At 35.9% G+C, this 25,145-nt stretch overlaps 2 protein-coding genes across 4 annotated transcripts; one reads left to right on the top strand and one right to left on the bottom strand.

Annotated features, from left to right (window-relative positions):
• Positions 1–1,525: 1,525 nt before the first annotated feature.
• On the top strand, positions 1,526–13,175 carry LOC132105648 (protein arginine N-methyltransferase 8-B-like). Of its 2 annotated transcripts, none has more exons than XM_059510935.1 (10): positions 1,526–2,153; positions 3,483–3,731; positions 4,317–4,472; positions 5,740–5,803; positions 6,987–7,129; positions 8,071–8,158; positions 8,606–8,721; positions 10,640–10,790; positions 10,871–10,992; positions 12,122–13,175. In XM_059510935.1, exons 1-10 carry the CDS (start codon positions 2,085–2,087, stop codon positions 12,203–12,205), a joined length of 1,242 nt encoding a protein of 413 aa, XP_059366918.1. In that variant the 5' UTR covers positions 1,526–2,084; the 3' UTR covers positions 12,206–13,175. The 2 variants fall into 2 exon arrangements, with proteins under 2 accessions (XP_059366918.1, XP_059366917.1); XM_059510934.1 differs by having other exon boundaries at positions 3,477–3,731.
• On the bottom strand, positions 12,436–22,819 carry cracr2ab (calcium release activated channel regulator 2Ab). Of its 2 annotated transcripts, XM_059510928.1 has the most exons (19): positions 22,686–22,819; positions 22,353–22,428; positions 22,009–22,096; positions 21,552–21,928; positions 21,188–21,299; positions 20,893–21,076; positions 20,643–20,789; positions 18,941–19,031; positions 18,165–18,260; positions 17,871–18,058; positions 17,713–17,784; positions 17,589–17,634; positions 16,977–17,068; positions 16,396–16,879; positions 15,851–15,989; positions 14,945–15,026; positions 14,472–14,688; positions 14,262–14,338; positions 12,436–13,713 (listed from the first exon to the last, which is right to left on the bottom strand). In XM_059510928.1, exons 4-19 carry the CDS (start codon positions 21,831–21,833, stop codon positions 13,626–13,628), a joined length of 2,397 nt encoding a protein of 798 aa, XP_059366911.1. In that variant the 5' UTR covers positions 21,834–21,928; positions 22,009–22,096; positions 22,353–22,428; positions 22,686–22,819; the 3' UTR covers positions 12,436–13,625. The 2 variants fall into 2 exon arrangements, with proteins under 2 accessions (XP_059366911.1, XP_059366912.1); XM_059510929.1 differs by lacking the exon at positions 22,009–22,096.
• Positions 22,820–25,145: the final 2,326 nt, after the last annotated feature.

The following is a 25,145-nucleotide window of genomic DNA, read 5'->3' as shown; positions in this document are numbered from 1 at the left end:
GTATTACTCAGCATGCGTGGGCATCCGTCCTTCAGTTTTATACATGAGCAGCCCATGTGTTGGAAGTCCTCTCAGCAGGATACAATAGAGTGTGCCTTTATTTCAGTCTGATAGATCACACCATGAGCTCCATTACTGTGAGTGCTCTGAAACCAGCACTGATTGAATTTATTTTGTTGACATTTTCAGTACTAAGAAAATATGATTTTCATTGCTAATTCCACATGTTTTTGGATATTTGGAGAGGATATTGATCTTTAAACTCTTTAAAGTGTATGTTTGTGTGTGAGAGAAAGAGTATATGTTCTGGCCAGGACTGCCTCCCACATTAGCTCCAGGGATTACACAAGCAGATGAGTGGGTGGCATGTAAAAACAACGAGGGGGCCGCCGTTCGACTCCAAATCTAGAATCCCACACCTCTCTGTGTATACAGACACTGGTGAACTCGCTCCACTGTGGGCTTAGATTGGCACAAACAACAGCTGCTGGTAAAGTTTCTTCTAAGCTAACCATAAATAAATGCAAAGAATAAAGATTTTGTGAAAAGATATATTTTTTATGGGGCTGGTCTTGTGCTGCAGTCTAAAACAAATGAAAATGCATTACCTTAAATCAATGGATGTCTAATTATATATGCATAATGAGAATAATTTAAACAATAATCACTATTTAACCTGAAATGTGAATCCAGCAAAAACACAATGTAGAAAGATACAATAATGACATCAAATGGCGTTCAGAGTTATTTTAGTATCATTATAATTTAGAGAGATTTTTTTTTTCGTTTTTAGACAGTTTTAGTATTTTTTATTTTAATGTTTGCCATTTTTTTTTTATTTTTTTAAATGTCCATAGTTTTTTTTTATAAATTTTTATTTCAGTTTTAGTTTTTTCAGTACATTGAATTAAACTATATATATATATAGTTTTTTATGTGTTCATTTTGTTTCAAATAATTAAATATTTTTAGTTTTAGTTATAATAACCCTGGTTACATTTATATATGTATGTACTGTATGTATGTGACATTATATATGTATGGGGTCTCTGAGACTCAAAGCATATGTAGCATTTTCAACATTCAAATAAGAATGTAGAAAAATAAAATGTTAAAATTTTGTTTATCAGTTCTCATGATTAGCATTCTAAAGTCTTAAACGTTCATTGTATTTAGTTATTTTTAGACTCCGGGATACCCAACATAATGTAAGTAATGCAATATACATTTTATGAACATTTGATTTAATTGTATTTGAAATTTTTTTGAAAGGAAATTTAAGAAAGGCGATTCTTACAATCTGGAAACTATGCGTATAGTTTATATATATAAGGGAATGAATTGATAAGATGTAGGCATTATACTGAATGCAGTGCAGTCATTTTGAATAAACGCGTCTATAAATGAAAAAGTACATGTTTGTCTGAAAAGGTTCAGCCTTGAAATGGACTAAAATGTAGTCGGCCTTGCGTCCTTTATTTTGAGAAAGTGGAGGTGCGATACTTGTGTGGGAGGCACTAATTCAGCTCCTGATATCGCTCCAGTTCTGCACTCACTGTGCTCGAGTTCAGTCAGCAGTCTTTCAACTCCAACTTTCAGCGTGATCCAGGCGCACTTGACTGACCGCAACGCCACGAAGTGTACAACTAGGCTCCGATGACATGTTAAGAACCGAAAATAATGGATTATCGTGTTAAACCGAAATAAAAGATAATTTCTAGTCGGTCAGACTCCGTGTAACGCGGCGATGCGCAGCGGCAGGTGATGTGGATGCTGACGCGTCGGGGCTCAACTGGTCTCCAAGTGGCGCTCAGAACCCGTGGAAGAACTTCTGCACGATTGGCTTTCAGTACGAGTCGGAATCATGGAGTTGAGGGACTATCCAAGAAGTCTTTATGACAATTTCAGAATTAGTTTCTATTTAGGCACTTACTGTTCATTAAACACAGCTGTGCGAATCAACAAATGGGTCGTTTTAAAGCGCTAATCTACTATTGCTTTTTGCATTAGGTTTTAAAACTTTTCTAGGACGTTTAGTGACAACACTTGTTCTTATCGAGTTAATCCGGATCCCGTTTACTCGTATGGGACTGAGGCACTCATCGCGGTGCCTGCTCCTGCGGAGAAAGATGGCGGAGGCAGAGAGCTCGGAGGTAAGTCAAAGATTCCTCAAGTTATCTATAAAACATTAATGCTCGTCCGGATATTCATATATCTACTTCTAAATCGCTTGAGATGCATTATAGTTGTTTATTATGTTTTTAAGTGCACGATTGCGTAAAATGACGCGCTGGTTTGGAGGTCATACAAATCAGTGTCCGGTGATGTATGTGAATATGCAGGCTAAAAAACACAGAGATCTGAGCCGAGCAGAACACGTCCGATTTCCCAAGGCGACGTCTTGAAAGCGATCACACAGACCACACCGAACGCTAAATATAAAGGTTTATATTAATATTTATGTTGCGCGTATCGGTTGCGTAAAGATTAGGCAGGCAGACATCAGATGCAAGATGTTATTTAAAATCTTGAACACAACAAATTAGTGTATAATTCGTACCTAAACGATACAGTCAGACGGTAAAGTTGGTATTGTGCGTGTTGAATTTAGTAGTCATTGATCTTTTTCTTTACTGGGTCATCGCGAGACGGCTGAGCGCTGTCCTTGGTGCTGCAGTATTCACCCCCCCCCCCCCCGCGAGCTCATTAGCATATCCACCTTTGCATACCTGATTTTAATGTTGACGCTGTTTATAGGTCACTAAAAAACACAAGCCCTGAATGGCAAGGTGAAGACAAATCACAAGGTGAAAAGCATCGAAGAAGTGCCTTCTGGCCATCTGCTTTGTTCACACAACTAACTAACTAACTATCTATCTATCTATCTATCTATCTATCTATCTATCTATCTATCTATCTATCTATCTATCTATCTATCTATCTATCTATCTATCTATCCATCTATCCATCTATGTATCTATCTATCTATCTATTCAGTGAACAGTTCCTAACCATTTTCTGTCTAAGAACATAAAAAATAATATATATATATATATATATATATATATATATATATATATATATATATATATATAGCTATATATATATAACCTTCTTGTGCATAATGAAGGTTCCATGGGTGTTAAGGTTTTTCATGGAACTGTTAATGCCAGTAAAGAACTTTTAATTTTATGTGTATCACATGAATAAATACATTAAAAACATTTGCAGAAAAAAAACTTACAAAAATGAACTACATAATACAACTAAATATTATAACACCCCATTGTTCAAACAGTAGGTCACCATACTAACAACACCAAGGTCATGGGCTTGATTCCCAAGGAGTTCATGAACTGGTAAAAGTCAAAGAGTTGTTTTAGATAAAACTGTCAAATGCATAAATATACTTATTGTACCAATAATTGGTGATGAAGGCCAGCGAGTCTATTGTTATATATCGTCTTGACCAGCAGCACCAGCATCAGCAGCAACAGCAGCACCAGAAGCAGCGTATTTCCAATGACCCCTCGTCCCAGTCCTTGCAACCATCTCCACTACCAAAATTAGTGACGTCTGTACATCATGTTCCTCACCCCCCACACACTCCACACGTCTCCTCGCTTTCTGCCTGTCCGGGCCGAGGCAAGATGGCCAAGCTACTCAACCCGGAGGAGATGACATCACGAGACTACTACTTTGACTCCTATGCCCACTTTGGAATTCATGAGGTATCCGGAGTACAGTTTTACCATCAAGCATGAAAAAGTATGCAAGTCTAAGATGAAACTGTGTTTTTATATTGTTCATCTCCGTTGTTTTAAGAAAGTAAAAAATATCAAGAAGAACTGAGAGAGAGCACACATTTGATACTCTCACATGTATAGCATAAGGGTCAAATTGGATCTGTCTGAAGATAAAAGAACACCTCTTGATAACAGAACAAAGAATTAAAAGAATAATATAGTGAGATGGAGAAAGGGAGAAAGAAAAGGGGAGAGAATTAGAGCGGAGGGAGGGGGTGGACGGAAAGATGTGTATCAGTTAATCCCAGCAGGCTAAATGGAGACCTGTCTCTATAAAAAGAATCCTGGAGACGCTGTGCTTTGTGTCCTATATATTGTCCTCCATAGCCCAGTCCAAGAGAAAAGGTGTGGAAACGAGGGATAAAAGTTATGGGCTCGAATTCTCAAAAGTGCACCAGTAAAATATGTACAGCCATACACTACCGTAATTTAATGTTGTACTGTAGAAACATAAATGATAAGTTCTACAGAATGGAATTTAAGACTAAACTTGTTGATTCCTCTCAATAGGAAATGCTAAAGGATGAGGTGAGGACGCTGACCTATAGGAACTCCATGTACCACAATAAACACATCTTTAAAGATAAGATCGTTCTAGATGTGGGCAGTGGAACCGGAATCCTCTCCATGTTTGCTGCCAAGGCAGGAGCCAAGCATGTATATGGGGTGAGGACTCACATTACTCATTACAAATGTGTGATGTTATGTAAAATAGCTTTGAGTTAGAGGACAACATGCAGGCATATCTGCAGATCGTACTCCTTTTTTTTTATACTCACAAACTTTGAGTATCGGGAGAGACAGAGTGGGAGATCGTGCTGATAAAATCAGTACCCTCACTGTGTTTCTGGTCTGTAGTTAGATAACACTCCACTGATCCACCCACTAGGTCCAGTTTTAGTTGCCGTTTTTATCTTTTCTTTGCCACTAAGCACAGAATATTCTAAGCAGAAGAGGTCTCTGATTCTGTCCAGAGCACAAATACATCTAAGCAAAAAGGGTAACCAGGTTCATAGATTTTTAAAATGTAAAAAAAAAAGTTGAAAATCGTTAGTTTTCTGTTAAACACACTTAGGTTTAAGGGTAAGCAAGAACAAGACTGTTCTAGCAGAAAATAATGGCTTGATTACACAAAAATGCAAATGCAAGAGAATGGGAATAACATGCATGTGTAATATGCATAATAACCAGCAGGAAACTGGAGTAGATGGCTGTGCTGATATTCAGAACAACATAACTGTGGTTTAGACACAACGTCGCCATTTGCTTTGTCTATTTTTGCTCTGCCAACAAAAACAATTCCAAACAAAGCAAAAGAAGAATTTGAAATATAATCTCACAGCAACACAAAAGTGATGTTCTTTTGAATATAACAGTGGACAAATCGGTTGAGTGAATGATTTAACGACTCATGTATAAAGACAGCAGTCACTTGTTTCATTCCAGAAGAAATCAGTGGTTTTGAATGAATAAGTTGAGTAAATGATTCAGTGACTGACACAAAGACAGTATCCACTTATTTCATTCTGGAAAGAATAAGAGTTCTTGAATGAATCGGTTGAATGAATGAATCTTTGACTCATTCATAAAGAGAGTCACTTGTCGCCACCTACTGGCATAACATCATTTAAAAAAAAGAATCAATGAAACATTGCCACTAACACACAGATTTACAGTCAGTCTAAAGCATGCAAACAAAGACAAGCAGATTGATACAAATAGTATATTCCACAAAATATTTATAATCATTCATTTTTTTTTCTTTAAAAATAAACCTGAATCCAATAAAACGTATACAGGTAAAACTGTCTTGAGTCTGCTAGAATGGATTTTTTTTTTTTGCATTAGTTGCAACTATATCAATTAAGAAGAATGTAAATATCTTTATAGTTATGCTAACATAATTAAGCTCATTATCTTCTTTTATATATAGATTGAATGTTCCAGTATATCAGAGTATTCAGAGAAAATCATCAAGTCAAATCACCTGGACAATGGTAAGATTTATAACCCGCTGCTTATTCCTGTTAGGACACAGCACAGTGTTTAGGTCTGATCTGCATTCATGTGTCGAGTAGAGGAGTCATACATTTTCATTTTGGCAAGTGGTGTTCCATGACACAGGAAGCAGCATAGTCACTTCCTGTAACGGACACTCTGCTCTTGTGGTGTGATGGCAGAAGTTTTTGTTTAGTTGTCAACAGCAGCTCTCATTAACACTGGAGCGCAGCAGGCGAGTGAGAAGCCTGAGTCAGCGTTAGAGAGTCACTGCTGTATACACACACACACACACACACACACACACACACAAACACAAACATACACCAGCATGGTAGCTGGACATTGGCAACTTGCCTTTTGCAAAATAGGAAAAATTGCAACGATGGAGAAAAAAGAAGAGGGAGAAAAAAGAGAAAACCATGAAAAACCCATCAATCAAACATAGCTTTCTGTAGTCTTTATGGTTATTACTTTTAATGACTAAATACTGGATTTTTAACCCATTTGATTTCTGTAATATGACACATTTATGAGTGAAACAAAAACAGTGGGGTAAGACTTGAATTTGTTACATTAGGAAATAAAAATGTACAGAAAGTTTGTTGTTATAAATATATTTATTCAGAATAAATTATAAATTCTATTTAACATGCAAAAACATTCAATAATAATTGTATTTAATATATAAATGTATTTCATATTTAATTGTAAATTAAAACTGCATTAAGTCAGCTCAGTCATTAAGATTTTAATAAATAATTATTACCTTATTTAGACAGTAATTATAATATTACATTATATTATGTGTTGTATTATATATATGTATTATTGATGCTACCAATAATATTAGAAATTTTAAAAATGTCAATGTAAAAACCATTTAAAAGATTTTACATAATTATAGATTATCTAGTTTCGATATTAATTATAATAATTATTAAATATTGCATCATATTGACAATTATGAGTAAAACAAAAAAAAAATGTGGTGAGAGACTTGATTTTATCCATTGGGAATTATTAATAAAGCAAATCTGGAAATTTAGCTGTACCTAAAATGTTCACTTTATTGTTATAAATATATTTGAGAATACCATTTATTTCATATTTAATCATACATTAAATAGAACAAAATCAGCTCATGAATTTAAGTGTTTTAATTTTCTGTGCATTTTGCAGTAATCACCATCATTAAAGGGAAGGTGGAGGAGACTGAACTGCCGGTGGATCAGGTGGACATTATTATTTCAGAGTGGATGGGCTACTGTCTTTTCTACGAGTCTATGCTCAATACTGTCATCTACGCAAGGGACAAATGGCTGGTCAGTGTGTGTGTGTTTGTGTGTTTTGGCTCAAGGCCAAGGTTATGTGTCTAATAAGAATGTAAATTATGTGTCCATGCTGAGACTGATCATTTACATTGGGAATGAGTGGCTAATCATTGGGCTGCTGATGAATGTCTACCGCTGAATCACAATTTGGTCCAGAGGACAAGTGGCTTGTTAGACATTTTTTATGGAACCATTGTGTTAGTTCTAGGGCATTGTTTCACCCTAGGGTTATTTGTATGGTACATTGAACAGGAAGGAAAATAATTTATGATGTGAAATCACTGAAATAATAGGAATGTAATCACGTTTTTAAGATTAAAATATTTAATGAAGGTAGTTTCAGCAGTGTCCTGTGGTGTGACAAGATACAATACATCTAAAACCATTTAAAATATTAGATATTAATAAAAGATTTCCATCAATAATTATATCTCATATTATGTATAGTGATATTATATTAAATATTTTAAAACCATTTAAAGGATTTTAGGTTATAATTTTTAATTATTTCTATGTTGATAAATAATTATATGTTGATGACCATATTATGATATTTTGACAAATTCTAATTCAGAATATTTGAAAAGGTTTTAAAATAATAATTTTATAATTACTAAAATATTGTATTGTGTTTTATGACCTTTTGTGACATTTATACTACTACTACTATTTGTACCTTTAACCATTTCAATTCAAAAATATTATATTACATTATATGTTGATTTATGACATTATAACAATAAAGAAAATAATAATTTATGACCTATAATTTTTTTTACTTCTACTACTACTACTAATAATAATAATAATATTTAAATGTTGTATTTTAAATACTAATTTAAAAATACAACAGTAAATTGGACATTCGTCAACTACCCATAAATATTTTTCAGATGGGAGATCTGTAGATTCTCTTTCCTGTCATTTTTCAGAAACCTGGAGGCTTCATGTTTCCAGACAGAGCGACACTGTATGTGGTTGCCATTGAAGATCGGCAATACAAAGACTTCAAAATCCACTGTGAGTACTCTCTCTCTCTTTCTCTCTCACACACACACACACACACAAACTTACTGCCAAGAGTCAACAGGTACTGTATTAAATGAGCATTTAATACTATATCGCATCTCTTTCTCATTCTGCAATTCTGATCAGTGCTTTGTTTTGGATCACTCACTTATTTAGCTTAAGGAAGAAAAGAAAAACACTAGGAAAAAATCCTTTTGGGTTCCATTACTCCCCCGCAGCAAGAGGTTTGCTTTTTCTCCCTCCTCCTTGTTTGGACAGAAGTGTGAGATTGGCCTCGGCCTAACACTCATGTGAGGGGATGCAATCAAATGCTGCCAGACACAGAGGAGGCAGGAGTCTATTTAGGGCCAAATGAAGACGACCAGACACAGCCAGACAGATTTTCTACTTTTCAGAGTTCTAAAATGTCTGAAAAATAAGTTTTCTCTATGCTTGCAGGGTGGGAGAACGTCTATGGTTTTGACATGACATGCATTCGGAACGTTGCTATGATGGAGCCCCTGGTGGACATAGTAGATTCTAAACAAGTCGTGACCAACTCCTGCCTCATTAAGGTACAGGTATATGCTCGATATGTGTGTACATGTGAGCAAGATCTGAACTGAATCATAGTACTGATTGACTGCGCGATTGGAACACATGTAGCGTGGGTGTTACCTAACAGAATCATTCGCAGTAAAGAGCGCCTGATGATCTCAGCACATGCACAAACACCAATCATTCATTTAAATTAGCCAACAGAAATGAGTCCTCATGGGATATAATGCTAATAATATCATCATGTAGGTCATTTAAAGGCATATATTTTGTTGTAATAAAGCATCTCATGCTTTACAGTGGGAAGGAAAAAACACAAATGAGATGTCTTTAGTATCTCAATTATTTCTCCTAAACAGGAATGAGATTAAATGCATAATATAATTTAATAGAATGTAATAGAATAATATAATATAAATTATTATAATTATTTTTCAAATAACAGAATATCTAAAAGTTTGAGATAATATTGTCTTCATTCAAAGGTAGCAATTACTACTTGAAACTTGAAAAAAAATCTATGCTTTATTAAGTTTTCCGTCACTTTTTAATATTCAACAAATTTCATAACTTTTTCAAGGGGGGTTCATCATACTTTCCTTTTTTTGTCACACACAGAAAATCAAACCTGATCTGGAGGCAGTGTGTAAACGTGACTGTATGTCTAAATGTTTCAAATTTGTTTGCTCAATTTTATCTAGATATCAAAGTTGAATAATAATCAGAGATCTTAGTATTAATTCTCAAAATATGTGAACTATGCTACATATATTTCCATATCCGTAACTCTATAGTCTTTCATTACTTTGACTATTGTCCCTTTTGTCTTGGAGAAACAACTATATAAGTTTATATAGTTAATGTTTTCTCTAAAGCAGCAAACCATGAGCAATATAATATTCTCATTCTCGTCAGCAAGTTTGTGATCTGTTTGACAGTGAAGACATATCGAATTTCAAAAATGTCAAAAGAAAGAGCGACAATGTAGGGGAGAGAGAAAAAAGCTGGATAGCCGCCAGCAAATGAACGGGAAAGAAAGAGAAGGCTCTGTATCACCTGAGGGATCAAACTCTTTGAAGAGGAGAATGATTTGGGCCTCTTTGTGAGGTGTACTAAATGAAGGCTTGAAATGAACAGATGAAAGGGTCAATGCTGCTACTGATCTGTTGTTCACACAAAGAGTAATAGGATCTTTGTTCGTCAAGGCCGATGCTTGTGCCAACTCCTCAACTTATACAGGCACCAATATGGCCACATCCAAACAAAAAGTCTTTGAAACTGTTCAGATATGTGGGTTAAGGCTATATGACATAAACCACATTACACTTCAAGCTTACAGTAGATCACAGCTGAAGTATCTCATGGCAGACCATCAAAGGACTGTAAGTATGCGGCTCAATCATAATCTCTACATTTCAACCTGTGGGACGCAGCCTAGTGGGTCACAATGGTATTGCAGGTGGGCTGCAAATTACTATTAAAAGAAATAATAATATTGTTCATAAATGTAAAAATGTCTATGTCACAGCATAATAACATCATTTCATATATAGAATTAAATAAGAAAAAATAAATATTAAACTGTAACTATGCTTCCACTATTTGAGCTCGCTGATTGGTTTAAGAATAAACCACCAATTTATCTTAGATATTTTTGCTGCATATGCTACAGAACAACAGCGTTTGTGCCAAACGATGCCAGCCCGAGTTATTTTCTGTTCATTGCCAGTTCATTCAATAAAGACAGTTAACAATCTAGCTTCTGAGTACTAAGTTATTAACCCAACAGTAGCGGGGTCAGTTAATTTTTTTGCAGTGGGCCGCACAAACATGTGTTTGGTTGTGTGGGCCATGAGTTGAAAAAGGTTGGGTGCCACTGCTCTACATAAACATAACTTCTACATCAAAATGTGAGATGTGACATGTTGCTTTCAGGAGGTGGATATCTACACGGTGAAGCCGGAGGATCTGATGTTCACCTCGGCCTTCTGTATGCAGATCCAGAGGAATGACTATGTTCACGCTCTCGTCACGTACTTCAACATTGAGTTCACCAAGTGTCACAAGAAGACGGGCTTCTCTACAGGTTCAACCGTCACTTATTCTGAACCTTATTATCTTTTACAAATAAATTTGGTCATAACCAAGTCATACATTCCATTCAAGCCCCCGATGCTCCCAGCACTCACTGGAAGCAGACAGTGTTTTATCTGGAGGATTACTTGACGGTGCGGAGAGGAGAGGAGATCCTGGGCAGCATCACCGTGAAGCCCAACGAGAATAATGAGGTGAGGCTGTGAATGGAGGAGGTGAGAAGCCTAATGTTTAAACAGTTAACAGTGGTTCTCAACCTATTTGACCCAATTGATCCAAGGCTGCCTATGTCAAATACAATATTTGAAGGACCCTAAAGATATTTCTGGTACTTCTACAGTAATGACAATATTTTTTTTTAATTCAATGAAACATGACAAAATATTAAAATAATTAAATTACATCAACAATAAAAAAAAATTTGAACTAAATGTTCTTCAGGTTTTACTTTTCATTACCAAAGAATTTACAAGACTTTTCTATTTACAGGTTTGAAAATTAAAGTTTTTAAAATTATACTTCATTCACAAATAGCAATTTATACAGATCTTGAAAGAATGTCTATTTATAAAAACAATTTAAAGACTTTTTATGACTTGACTAATACATTTGTCGGGTATGGAGTTACACTTTTAAAATTCCCTCATATAAGGAATTATTCATCCTCATTTTAGCTGCTTATTTTAAATTGTATTAAGCTAATGCCACTTTGCAAATAGCAATTTTTACCCAATAAAATAATTTAGAACTTGACATAAATGAAAAACTTAATTGTTTTAATTACCACTTTTTTAGGTCTTGAAAAAAAAAAATAATATATATATATATATATATAAAAAACAAAAAATTATATATATTAATATATATATATATATATATATATATATATATATATATATATATATATATATATATAAATAAAAAATTTCCATGACACTTCTTTTTAGTTCCATGATTTGTTTTTCGATTTTCTCACAGTATAACAAATGAAAAGATAAAAAAATAGCTTATGCTTTAAATTTAGCTTGTTTTGTCTTATTTTTAATCATATTAAGCCAGTGTGCAAATAGCAGTTTCTCACAGATAAAATATTTGAATAACTTGACATAATTAGAAAAAAAAAATTATATTTATTCTGATTCCGATCAAGGGTTTATACATTTCCAAGGAATATATCTTAATCATATTTTTTAAGCTATCTTGTGCCCCACTTTGAAGTGTGTTCCAGTGCCTCTGGTTGAAAACCACTGGTTTAGAAAAAAAAGAAACAAAATCACAACAAAAAAAAAAAGTACTGACGCAGCCAAATTTGATTTGTTTCAGCGTGACTTGGACTTCACCTTTGAGCTGGATTTCAAAGGACAGCTCTGTGACGCAGCCATCTCTCACGATTACAAGATGCGGTAAAACACGAGCGGCATCCTGAGTCGGGCCACTGCTTCCCAGGGAGATTCGTGCAATCGGCAGATTGTGCCTCTCCTCTGCCTCTGTCTAGATCAGAGAGGCTGCTGACCTGCAGGACCCGTCGGTGATGTCATCAGTGCCAGTCCAGCACTAAAAGCAATAGTGTCAACACGTGTCTTGTTCTTAAATGCATATAGAGGATAGACTGTAAAACATCACTCTGAATGTAACCGTTAATGAGTCTGAGAATGTCAAAGCTTGTGTTTATTTAACCTTATAAGATAGGAAAGTGTTACCGAACAGTATATGCCAATGTGAATCGTACAATAGAACTCATCGAACAAAGGCTTCAGTTTGGATGCATACATGAAAAGAGCATTTTTGATGTTTTGCTTATATTGAAGTACTTTTATTGTGTTATATTTATTGGGTTAATGTTGAGTTGTTTAATATAGTGATCACTGGAATATGTTCTGCCTTTGCTTTATTTGAATTCATTCAGGTTTCACTAAGATTTTTCTAAAGGACTTCTAAGAGCAGCTACACTATTTTAAATCATTCTTATCAAAAACAGGACCTACGAGATTTGTTATCTTAGTGTAACATAATGTGACTGTTTTATCTTAAGAATATTTTGGGTTTTGTGTTCTTGGTCAATTGTCAGGTCATTGTCACATACAACCTTTGTGTAAAAAAACCCCAGAGCAGTTCAGATGAAGACAACGAATGAGGCACAACATGTTTGACACTGAATCCAGACAATGTTGTTCCCTCAATAATATATCTGAAGATTTCGGTGGCTCATGTAGTTTGTCATCATCTGAACCGTCTCTGTGAATGGTGACTGAAACACTTGTTCAAGCAATGAGGTTTTACTGGGCAGTTTGAAATCCAGGTTTCATGATGCTAGCAAGACTTCAGGAGCTTTGAATGAGGCCATTGCAATGCTAAATAAATGGGAAGTAACAAACAATCTCATTTTCTCTTGAATTATTTTGCTCTCACTCACTCGGTTGCATGGGATAAGTTGGTTAAACTACATTTGTCACATGCAGCTTGACTGAACACATTTTCTCAATAAATGTATTGTGATTGACAATTTGTATCATTAACAAATAGAATATGTACAAAGACCATTTAAAAGAGGTGATATACTGACCTGTGAATCTATAATATACTATACTTCATCTACATTTTGGAGACACACATCAGATGAGCACAGATATACAATGCCCTATGACAAATAGACATGAAAAACCTTTTTACACTTTACACTATTAATTGATACAAATATAAGTGAATCTGTCCTCTTTCAGCCAACATTAAATTATTTACATTAAGTATAATGTGGTTTGATGATGATACATAAAGCTTAAAGTGATTTCACCCGTGTGTTTTTTGGTGTGTGTGTGTGTGTGTGTGGTCACTTGCAGCAGGCTTTCTTCTTTAAAGGTTGATCCACCAATCTGATCGTGTTTACCCATACTCTGTCTTCCTGCTCCCTCAGGACCCTTAAAGCATATTAATTAAAATACTTATAAATAATAATAATAATAATAATAATAATAAAAATAAGTTGCATTTACATATAATTATTCATTAAAAGCTTAAACAATATAAAAATAAATAAATAAAATTTTAAATGCATAATATTGCAATATATATAATAATAATGCAATTATATATAAAATTACATATATCTAAAATATTAATTTATATATTTTCTACATAATTTTTGGTTGTACAAATACTCTATTCGCACATGTTTCACACCCACATTTAATTTATTCAACAGCTGAAAGTGTCTGATTATAGTGAAGTTATGTGATCTCAACATTTAGTGGTTCGCACAATCTGTGAAGTTGCATATTAGATCACACTTTAACAATAAAAAAACCGCAAGCTTTCTGCTTGACATCTGATAATGTTTACTGTCGGTTAGCTGTCTCACAGTTTAGACCTCTCTGTACTTTTGTGGGTCGCACCCCTGACTGAGGTGTTACAAACATCACGGCAATGTTTGATGACGTTCCATTCATTGTGTTTTCTGAGCTCTTACCTGGCCAGATGAATCATGGCCTCCAGCACATTGGCTCCAGTATAAGCACTGCACTCGTAAAACATCAAGTTTGTTTCCTATCAAATACAGCAAACTACTATTAATCTCTGCTCACTGTGTTGAATTAGGAGATGTAGAGTAAAAACAAAGCATTTTAGGTAATATTAATATTTTAAAGGGATATACTGTGTGTTTAAGAGACATCCACACCTCTGCAAGCATATCGGCCTCTTTTGTCTGCACTTCTCTCTCATTGTCCTTGTCTGATTTGTTGCCAAGAAGCATGACGGGTATAGGGTCGCCTACGGCCTCCAGTATGCTGGCCAGCCAGGGGCGGACTGATCTGAAACTGTCCTCCATTGTGATGTCATAGATGACCACCACGCCATCTGCCTTACGGAAAAACTGCTTGGTAATGCTGCGATACCTGCAGGGCACAGTGACATTGCTTTTATTAATGCTGGATGTTTATCAGCTGTGACAAGCCAGATTATGTTTTGGTTATGCAACAGATTACTCTAGAGTCTAGACAACAAAGCTCATACAGCCGTAGGATAACTGTGCAGGAACAAAAATAAAGAATATAAACTGAAGCTGAATGTAAATATCCTAAACCAGACGAAAATGATTGAATAAATGCAAAACTCAATCCTGTTTGTAGTATGTTGGTATGAGGGCCTCACCTTTCTTGGCCTGCAGTGTCCCATAGCTGAAGAGCCACATGACTGTCCCCCAAATTTAGTGTTCTGACACTATAGTCAATGCCTGCACAGCACAACACAATTTCATTTTTATTTCTTTTTTTTTTTGTTTGGTTTGGATTATGTTTGCAAAATTATATATTTGTATACATGCACACAACAAATAAAGGCATAAAAATGCAGTAAAAACATGTTTCTTTATGAAATCAAAACTGCAGTAAGGTATAATGTCCACTAGGAGGTACTGTTGTGTAAGATTTCTGTGCATTACAAGTGCATTGATTGAAAGGAACTAAAACACTCCAGTTCTGTTCATTTGCAAATGCTGCTTGGTTTCATTGTCCCTAATAAATGAAATTCATATTTTTTAATTGTTCAGATTATTAATGAAACCACTAAAGTGAAAGGCTATAAAAACTTTGCAGAAAGTGAAATGATGATGTTTGACATAATCTGCCGTGCAATGTGTGCCAGGGTTTTTAATGCAGGGAGTGTGACTTCTCAAGCTGTTTCATGTGATGCTGACTGCTTTAAGAAATCCGTCTGATATAGCAGAGTAGACTTAAGTTAACACACCTACACACACACACACACACACTCAATTACAATGCACTGCAAAGCCTTGTAAGACTAATACTATGCACAAGAACAATGCACAGACTTTAGATGTCAAAGGTTGCAAACTTTGGTAAATTCGTTTGAAGGGAAGTATAATTGATAACAATTAGCACAAGAGAGAGGAGTAATCCATACTTCTGACCAAATAAGCCAAACTCCAGTAAAGGGCCACCAATTAGCAGGACCAAATATCTATTTCCTGAAAATCCCCCACTGGAAAAAGTAATGTGTTAAATTGTAAACTGCACGTGGAGTAGGTGAACAACTTACCCACAGTGGCTGCGGTGGCAGAATGAAACTGGCCATCACAGAAGCGTCGCAGCAGTGCAGTTTTGCCAACGCTGGAATTTCCCACCAGAATGACCTTAAAGAGGCGCTGAGGGGACACAGAGGATCGTTCTGCAGGACCCTGCAGCCAAAAATACCCAGAGTGATCTCTTAACACTACAGTTAAAGGCCAGTTTTGTTGAAAAGTGATATAGTCTAGACCAGTGGTGTCCAAAATCTGTTCCTGGAGGGCCCCTGTCCTGCAGAGTTTAGCTTCAACTCGGTTGAAACACACTTGAACCAGCTAATCAAGGTCTTCAGACTCAATAGAAACTTCTAGGCAAGAGTGTTGGAGCTAAACTCTGCAGGAAACTGGCCCTTCAGGAACATGTTTGGGCATCCCCGGTATTAATGATCTCTTAAACTAAAACTATTCATTTTAAATGCTCTTTTTTGCATTAGATAACTTTTTTGTTACCGTATCTTTAAGATTTCTATATGTTAATCTGTTCTGTTATGGTAATCAACATCTTTGAGGGTTTTCTTGCCTGCTGGAGGGTCTCCTTTCCGACAGGCTGACCCCGTGCAGATGAGGGCATGTTTCCTCTGATATATTTCTTCTTAGAAGGCTTCTTCACTCTAACTGGGGGTGGAGAGCCAGCAGAGGCCAGGGATGCATTGGAGGGGCACAGGGAGCTTGTCTTTAGACTGGCCTGACCTTCTTCTTTGCCCCACTCTTCTTCTTCTTCTTCACTTAGCTGATGGAGGAGAAGGTGAGGTTCTCCTTGCAGCAGGTGGGGGAGGTGATCCTCCTCGATGGATATGACTCTGCGTAGAGGCCATCCATCCAGTGGAGCATCCTCCAAGTCCACTCTGTCATTTACACCTTCTGAGTCTCCAGCTTCTTTTTCAGATCGTCCATCCACCTCTGGCTTCCCATCATCCCATGTGCTAAAGGGTGAACAGAGACCGTTTGCTAGAGAGGAGGTCTTCCTGTTAGAACGCTGAGTCACTTCCTCTTTATCAACTTCTCTGAAATGACAGAAAGAGAGGTGAGAGAATAAATGTTTCCATGTCAATAAATCGTATATGTAGCCATTCTAAGAAAACATATGTGAGGATTTCTCACTTTCTGACAGATGGTTTTCTCTCCGTGTATTTCAATGAAGCTGTGCTCGGTCTTTGCTTGCGTGAGGACTTTTTCATTGAATTACTGCATTTCTGTTGTGAAATACAAGGAGATTAGAAGTCAAAGATTTGAACACACCCACTCCTTTTCCATTATTAATATTTTCCACATTTTAGAATAACAGTACAGTCATCAAAAATATGAAAAAACACAACTGAAATATATATAATAAAATAAAATGTAAAGTGTCATATAGAATTTGATATGTACATACAATTTATTTGTGCCTGCCAAATTAATTTCATATGTGTTTACGCTTTAGGCTTTAGATCAAAGTGTTTTAAGATCATGACAAGCATAAATTAGTGTTGGTAAAACTAATAAATATAAACATTTAATTTCATTGAAATCAAATAAATGTTCTATGATGTACTAAAATGACTAAAACTAAAATGATACTGAGTGGACATAAAAAAAAAAAAAAAATAATAAAAACTATTTTATATAGATTTTTGTAATTGTGGAAATTTTGTTGCTTTGTCATCTAGGCTATATTTTCTGTGTCATTTTAGAAATGGAAAACATAAAAATGTAGAAAATTTGTAAACTTACCAGAAACGTAATGTCTCGCTCATCTCGTAGATGTTTATTCATTTCTCTGAAAGAACAACATTTAATTTGTGATTTCTGTTAACTGATTTTTTCCACAGCACCTGTTAGCATTTATGAAGCTCACCTGAGCAGATCCAACTGTTTCATCAAGCTCTGTTTTTCTCTCTGCAAGCCTTCTGTGATTCTGTACATCTCCCTGTGAGGGGGAAAGTGTTTGTGTTTATGAGAAACTCTAGATACTGGTGAGATCTGTGTGTGTACATAATAAATGCACAAACTAACATCTCTCTTTCCTGCTGTAGTCGAGAGGCCTGCTCCTGCAGAATGCCCAGCTGCTCCTGAGCCAACACTAGCTCCTGGCAGGTGTGCTCCAGTTCACGAGACAGCTCGTCATTGGTCATTTTGAGTTTAACGTTCTCCAGTCGACTCACCTGGTGTTCACTATGAAGGTCACGACATTGTCGCTCCAACTTAAAAAATGTATACACAAGGAGAGTAACTTGAAAAGGTGTGAGTAAGAATGAGTTGCACAAAAGTATAAGATTTTGTAAGATTATATTTAATCATGGCACTAACCCTCCTCTGTTTTTGGAATAGCTGCTCCAATTCTTGTTCTTTACAGCGGAGCCGCTGCTGAAGCTCTTGACTGCGCGACTGCAGATTTTCAGAGTCCTGAAAGAAAGAATTAACACACTTGTTCATTTCAGTTTAGACAGCCTTGATCTAAACAATGCACCATTATCTCCAAGTCGAGATCAAGAGATAACAACTGCACAAACTGAAACAGAAACTGTAGTTTGAAACCGAGTTGACTATGCAAGATCAGCTGTATGAACTGCACACATTCAAAAGTTTGGGGTTAGTAGGATTTTTTTAAACAAGTTTTAGAAAAATACTCACCAATGTTGTACTTATTTGATAAAATATACAGTAAATATGTTGTGAAAAATCTTTACAATTTAAAATAAATGTTTTCTATTTAAATATATTTTAGAATGTTATTTTTTCTTGTGATGGCAATGCTGAATCTTCAGTAGACATCACTTCATGTCACATGATCTTGCTCAAGAAACTCATTATCTTATAATTATTCTTATTATTATCAAATGTTGAAAATATGTTGAAATATTTTTGTTGAAACTTTGATGTATTTCTATTCAGGATTCTTTTATGAACAGAAAAATCAAATTTTAAAAGAACAGTATCAAAGAATATTTTTATAATAGTATATTATAAATGTCTATACTGTCGCCTCTGATCAATTTAATGTGTCTTTGCTAAAAAAAAAAAAAATTCATAATTAAAAAAAAAAATAATAATAATCGAACAGAGTTTAAAAGAATGTTTTTTACCTTCAGAATTGCTCGATCTTTTTCATGAATGATCTGTTGCTCCATTTCCTCGTATAATCTGCAGATTTCAGTGTCATGTGTGGCTGCTTTCCTGTGCAATGAGGCAATGGAGTATAATGTTAAAACAAACATTTAGCCTAATAGGCCTACAATCAAAAGGAAATTTTATGACACAAACGAGCCGTTTACATAATATTAAAACACAAATTCAGTATTTACATTCAAAAACACTGGCTTAGACATTTACATCCAGTTAGGTAATAATTAAAGGATATTCTGATATAACACTTAAGCTCAAACGTGAGTGCGTCACACTTGAGAGCAAATTTATATTCCATAATATTTTTTTCCTGTATTTACTATATTACCTGGAGATGACTTAAAAAAAACACATTAATTGATGCAATCGTCAATTAAATCGTGTGTTTACGTTGATTTATTCAGCTTATGAAATACGCTACTACTATGAAACCGGTTTGGACTTACAGCGCGAGAGCGCCCCCTGCTTCGAGAACGAATGAAACATTCACTGCGTGAGAGTTTAGCGCTTTACTATTATTTACTTGTTTTGGATAGGAATAAAACGTCATGACTATCCTGTCTCTTTGCATTTAAATATATATTTATTCACACTAGTGCCTGAAAGCCTCTTCATGGACATAAATAATGAGAGATCTTTATTTGTTGTCCAAAGATTAATAAAAGCCTGATGGGTTTGAACTGACATGAGGGTGAGTAAATGATTTGTTCAAATTATCAATTATGATCAAATCATCAATTTGAGTTTCCGTCTCATCTGGCCCTTTGCTTCCACATTTGGTTTTCTTTTTTGTTTTCCTTATCCATGTTGTATTGTTTTCTGTGAAAATTTACACTGCTGTCTGCATTAAAGGGACAGTTCACCCCAAAATTAAAATTTGATAACTTATAAGTCTGCAATCTGCCATAAATCAAGAAGAAAACATCTCAAGCACCTGTCCGCCTGCTTCTAAGAACATGCAAAGAAGAGTTCTAACAGTTCAGGCATTGCAGTGCATCGGAAATATAAAAACTTTTTTTTATTATTGTATGTTTTAGCCGTGATTCCCATCCACTTACATTATAAGACTGATAGACTGCAACGGTTTGAGCTAAAAATCTTGGTTTGTGTTCTACTGAAGAAACAAAGTCACCTACATCTTGGATGCCTGGGTAAACAGATAAACATAAAATTTTCTCTTTTGGGTAAACTATCCCTTTGACAAATAACGTGACCATGGCAAAAGTCTTTTTTATTTTAATGGCAAAACCTGGGTCGCTGTCGTGGAACACTTAATGGTTTCCCTTCGCTAATGGAAGTGTTTAAGGGATTATATGCAAAACCCTTAAGTGCTTTATGCAACCGGGCACTGAACATAAATTGCCGATTCTTTGCATACCTTTAACCAATACATATTGCAAATCTCATCATTCTGACCTAGATTTAATCAAAATATGCTTTATTCCCCCCAGAAAAGTATGTAAAATAATGTTAACTCTTAATCCTAGTGATCATTGGATTTTGATAGAACACACAGCATTCTATAGAGAATTACATTAAACACCCTAAGAAGAAATTATCCACAAGTAGCATTGTAGAAATTAAGAAAACAAAGCAGATTATTGGTTCTTAAACATGGGTGACTTTAGATGGTACTGCTGCTCTCTATTTATTCTCAGTCACCTTCTAAGTGCGCTCTCGATCTCCTTCCTCTCTTGTCGTGCCTCTTTGATTTGATACGTGACACAGGCCAGGAACTCTTCAAAGTTGGACAAGAGGTGAGGCTCATCTTTCCTGAGCTGAGCCCACAGGTCGCGAACCTCACTTGGGCTGAAATAAAGAGGAAACTTTTACTTGTAACAATATAAAGTTTATAAGAAATTTTTTTTTGCAATGCAATGTGCAGAGCAAACTGTAAAACAACAGTACTAACTCTTCAAATACATTGCTAGCACCCAAGCTCTCCATCAACATGCTGAAATGTCTCTCTTCATCATCCTTGTTTTCTGACATCACTTCATTCCCGGAACTCTGATCAAGAGCTTCTGGAACTATTTGAGAGGATGTAGACATTAGTTCCTCTGACATAGAGACTCTCCGTCCATAAAGAAAGTCACCTGGGGAACAGTTACAGAAACGGTTTCATTTGCTGTGCTATAAATATTGCACCAAATAACACATCATTTTTTGAAGAGCTCCTTTTGTCTGGAAGGAGATGATAGACTTACTAAATCCAGAAGAAAACTCTCCTAGCGTCAGGTATCCGTTTTTGTCAAGATCTAGTGAGTCAAAGACGTTCTCCAGTTCCTCAGTAGTGAGGGGCAATTCTTTGTGGAGCCTCTAATAAATAGATGCAAAAATGACATCAACAATTTTCTGCTACTAGATATTATACCAGCCTATTATAGAAGGGTAAAAAATGCAAGATATGCACCCTAAATATTTAGAACCAAAACTTTGATGGCCATAGAATGGCAAAAAAATATAAAAACAATTTGAATAGACAGAGCTGTTTGGTTATACTAAAGTCACAACAGATAAAATAAAAAATAAAAAAACAAGTGGTGTCCCTTTTAAGGACCCCTACTTTACCGTCATATCCGTACGTGTGATGAAGCCCATTTCCTCGCTGTCACAGATCTGGAAAAAGTCCTCTATTTTGTCCAACATAGCAATGTGTCCCCCTCCTGCCTCCTTATTCAAACTTTTGCTTGACTTTTCCTGATTCTCATCCTGCTTTGAGCCACTGCTTATGACCTGTGTAGATCTATCCTGTCCAGTCTCTGACATGATTCCGGTATAACTTGCCTCGACCGTCTTTAAGAGGTCAGGATGCAGTGCAGGCGAGAGACGTGACTCAAACGGGCTGGACATCAAAGACAGATCCAGTGCAAAGATTTTCCTGATTAATTGAGGAGATGTTATGCATGCATTGTTGTCTTGAACTGAATCTCTGCTGTGGGTCCCAGCTGGAAGTGCACGAAAAAGTCATGTCAACAATCCAAGTCTTTAGGAATGTTAAGACTTTGAGAAGTGAAATGCAGATTACTGTTGTATATGTGCTTGTGTGCATGCAGCAGAACAGATTAACAAGCCTTGATTTTAAACTTCAGCTTCACTTTGGCTTTGAGTGAGAACTGTAAAAAATTAAACATTTAATGTTTAATTGAACACTTGAATACTTTATCACTATGTAATAAAATTATAAAAGTTGCTAAATATAAAATGATGTATGGCGATGTATGGAAGGTGATATGATAAGAAAAACTCTGTAATCTTGACATGCGTATACAGTTAGTTATATTTAGTTCAATTTAATCAAGTTCATTTAGATCATGAAAACTGATCAGTGCACATCTACAAAGCCATTGCTGATGTCATCAGTGTGCAGACCTGACACTTTTTTGCTTTGATGTCCCACCACCACAGTGTCGAGGGGAAAAGGAAGAGGTTTCTGTGGTGAAATTTCCTGTTTGAACAGAAGTTGAACTTGCTAAGGTTTGGACATGAGGCTATCAAGTATTTTATATTTATATTAAAGCATACACCAATTAAAATGACTAATGAAATGTTGTTTGTCTAAATGGTTCCATAAAGAACCTTTAACATCTGAAGAACCTTTCTGTCTCAATACACAATAAAATGCTTAATACATAAAGCTTCAAACTAAAATTACATGCATACAAAGTTTTTATAGAGAGCAATAAGTAAAATTACAGTTCTTACCTGATCAATAAAACAAGTATTTTACTCTTCCAGGTATATGCCTACAATAATGTTAGTAGTAATGTTAGTTTGTGGAGAGCGACTGTTACTCGGTTTTATATCATGGTGCGCGCGAGAAGAGGAGGAGGAACTTGTTCAGCTAGGAAGCCCTGCTTTCTATCAGCATAGTTCAAAAACATAAGTCAGCGTCATCATCTTGTACATGTTAAATTAATATGTAAAAAGACCAAATATTCAATATTGCGGTGAGCAAATGTGATAGAATTAGTCATTAGACCCCCATATTAAAACCAGTATTGCTTAAGAGTGTAATTACATGCGACGTAATTACTTTGTATTATACATTTCAGTTTAGTATATATTACAACAGTAAATAAAGAGTAAAATTAAGAATTCAGTTACATATAAGAGAGGAAAACTGTTAAACGTGGAAAAGGGAGAATCTCCATCATGCGGTGAGACAGGACAAGACATTAAGAAGTGTTTTTCTGCCATCTGCTGGACAAATACAACATTGCAGCAAATGTTTATTGCTGTTTTATTAGTCTCCAAGATATACCAGTTGAATGTTACAATATATCATTAATAATTTATGTAATAAACATTAATCGTTAACAATATAGTCTATGCTGTGGTGTCATCATATTTTATTGTTACATTGGATAGAATAAAAAAAGTAGTAAAATCCACTTACAGTAATATTATGCATAATTTGTGATAATGAGATGTGTGAAATGTTACATTTATTGAAATTAGTCATGGAAATTAGTTTTAGTAAGTTTTTGTAAGTGTTTGAAGTTATCAGACTTACTGAGTATGGGTCACCAGACTTGGCTGTATGTCATGTAACTTTCACTTTCAGTGACATCACAATGTCATTTAGCAATTTTAGTAACTAATCAGCCTGCCTTTAATAGCTTTCCCTGAAATTTTGTTGGAAAAACTGCTTGCAGTATCTGAATGAAATAAATAATAATAATTCCTTACATTTATATAGCGCTTTTCTAGGCACTCAAATCGTCTATAGTCAGGGGGTATCTCCTTATCCACCACCAGTGTGCAGCATCCAACTGGAAATGCCACATCAACAAGTTCCTCTCTGGCTCTTCATGATGGTCTGGTGCGGTTGTCTGGAGGGAGACAGTGTGAGGGGTAGCTGGAAGTTTTCATCCATCAGGTCTGGAGGAGAGTTCTGCTGGACTCCTGGAGTCTCACTGAATCCTCTGTGGTCTGCAGACAGCTGGACTGTGGCTCTGTGCTGAACTTCTACGGCTCCTCTTCATCCAGTCCTGAACACATGAGTCATGAGTGTGTGACAGGCTTCCAGTGCTCTGGGAGTGAAGCTCATCTGGGGAACTGCAGCTCTCCACAAACTCTCAACTGCAGCTCCACACAACAGCTGTACATCACCTGCCTTGGTGAGAACGACATCTGGACAGATTTTTCAGTTGTTCGCTATCAATAATGTGTCTTTCTGTCTCTGAATATCAGGTCGTGGGTCCATCAGGCTGGTGGGTTCTGGGGGAGACTATGCAGGGAGGCTGGAGGTTTTTCACAGCGGCTCATGGGGGACAGTGTGTGATGACTCCTGGGATATTAAAGATGCCCATGTGGTGTGCAGACAGCTGCAGTGTGGAGTGGCCCTCAGTAACCAGCAGGTACCAGCCTGGTTTGGTCCTGGTTCTGGACACATATGGCTGGATGAGGTGGAGTGTGAGGGGAATGAGACGTCCCTGTGGAGCTGCTCTTCTTCAGGCTGGGGAAAACATGCTGATGATTTTTTTTTCTCATTAAATTTAATATAACATATTAATATATCATATTAATATATCATATTATTTTCACATGCCCATAATGCCCCCTTTTTTCTATGTTTTGTAATTTAAAAAATATAAAAACATTATATATATATATATATATATATTTTTTTTTTTTCTATCTGGAATGTGACATGATCAGGTTAACTGAGGGCTGTGAAGGGAATGTGGAGGTCTTCTACAATGGATCCTGGGGTAATGTGTGTTACAACAAGATGGACAAAGACACAGTGAGTCTGATCTGTCAAGAGCTGAACTGTGGAAGATCTGGTGTTTTGTCTGATTCTACACCAAGACTGAAATCAGCTCCTAACTGGCTGGATAAAGTTACATGTCGACCACATGATTCCACTTTATGGCAGTGTCCTTCTTCACTCTGGGGACAGAACTATTGTGATGAAGGTGAAGTTGCCAAAATTACTTTCTCAGGTGAGATGATATTTAGGGCCCGAGCACCGATGGTGCGAGGACCCTCTTGTATCTGCTCCGTCTATTCTTCTTCTTCTTCTTCTTCTTCTTCTTCTTCTTCTTCTCCCAAATGAATCGCATTTTTGAGGGCTTAAACACGCTCAAAAAGTCATGAAACTTTGCACATGCGTCTAACCTGGTAAAAATTTTCATCTAATATAGGATTCAAATTTAG

The sequence above is a fragment of the Carassius carassius genome, chromosome 26 (assembly GCF_963082965.1).
Source record: "Carassius carassius chromosome 26, fCarCar2.1, whole genome shotgun sequence".
Classification (NCBI taxonomy): Eukaryota; Metazoa; Chordata; class Actinopteri; order Cypriniformes; family Cyprinidae; genus Carassius; species Carassius carassius.
This window is presented reverse-complemented; position numbering and strand designations above follow the sequence as displayed.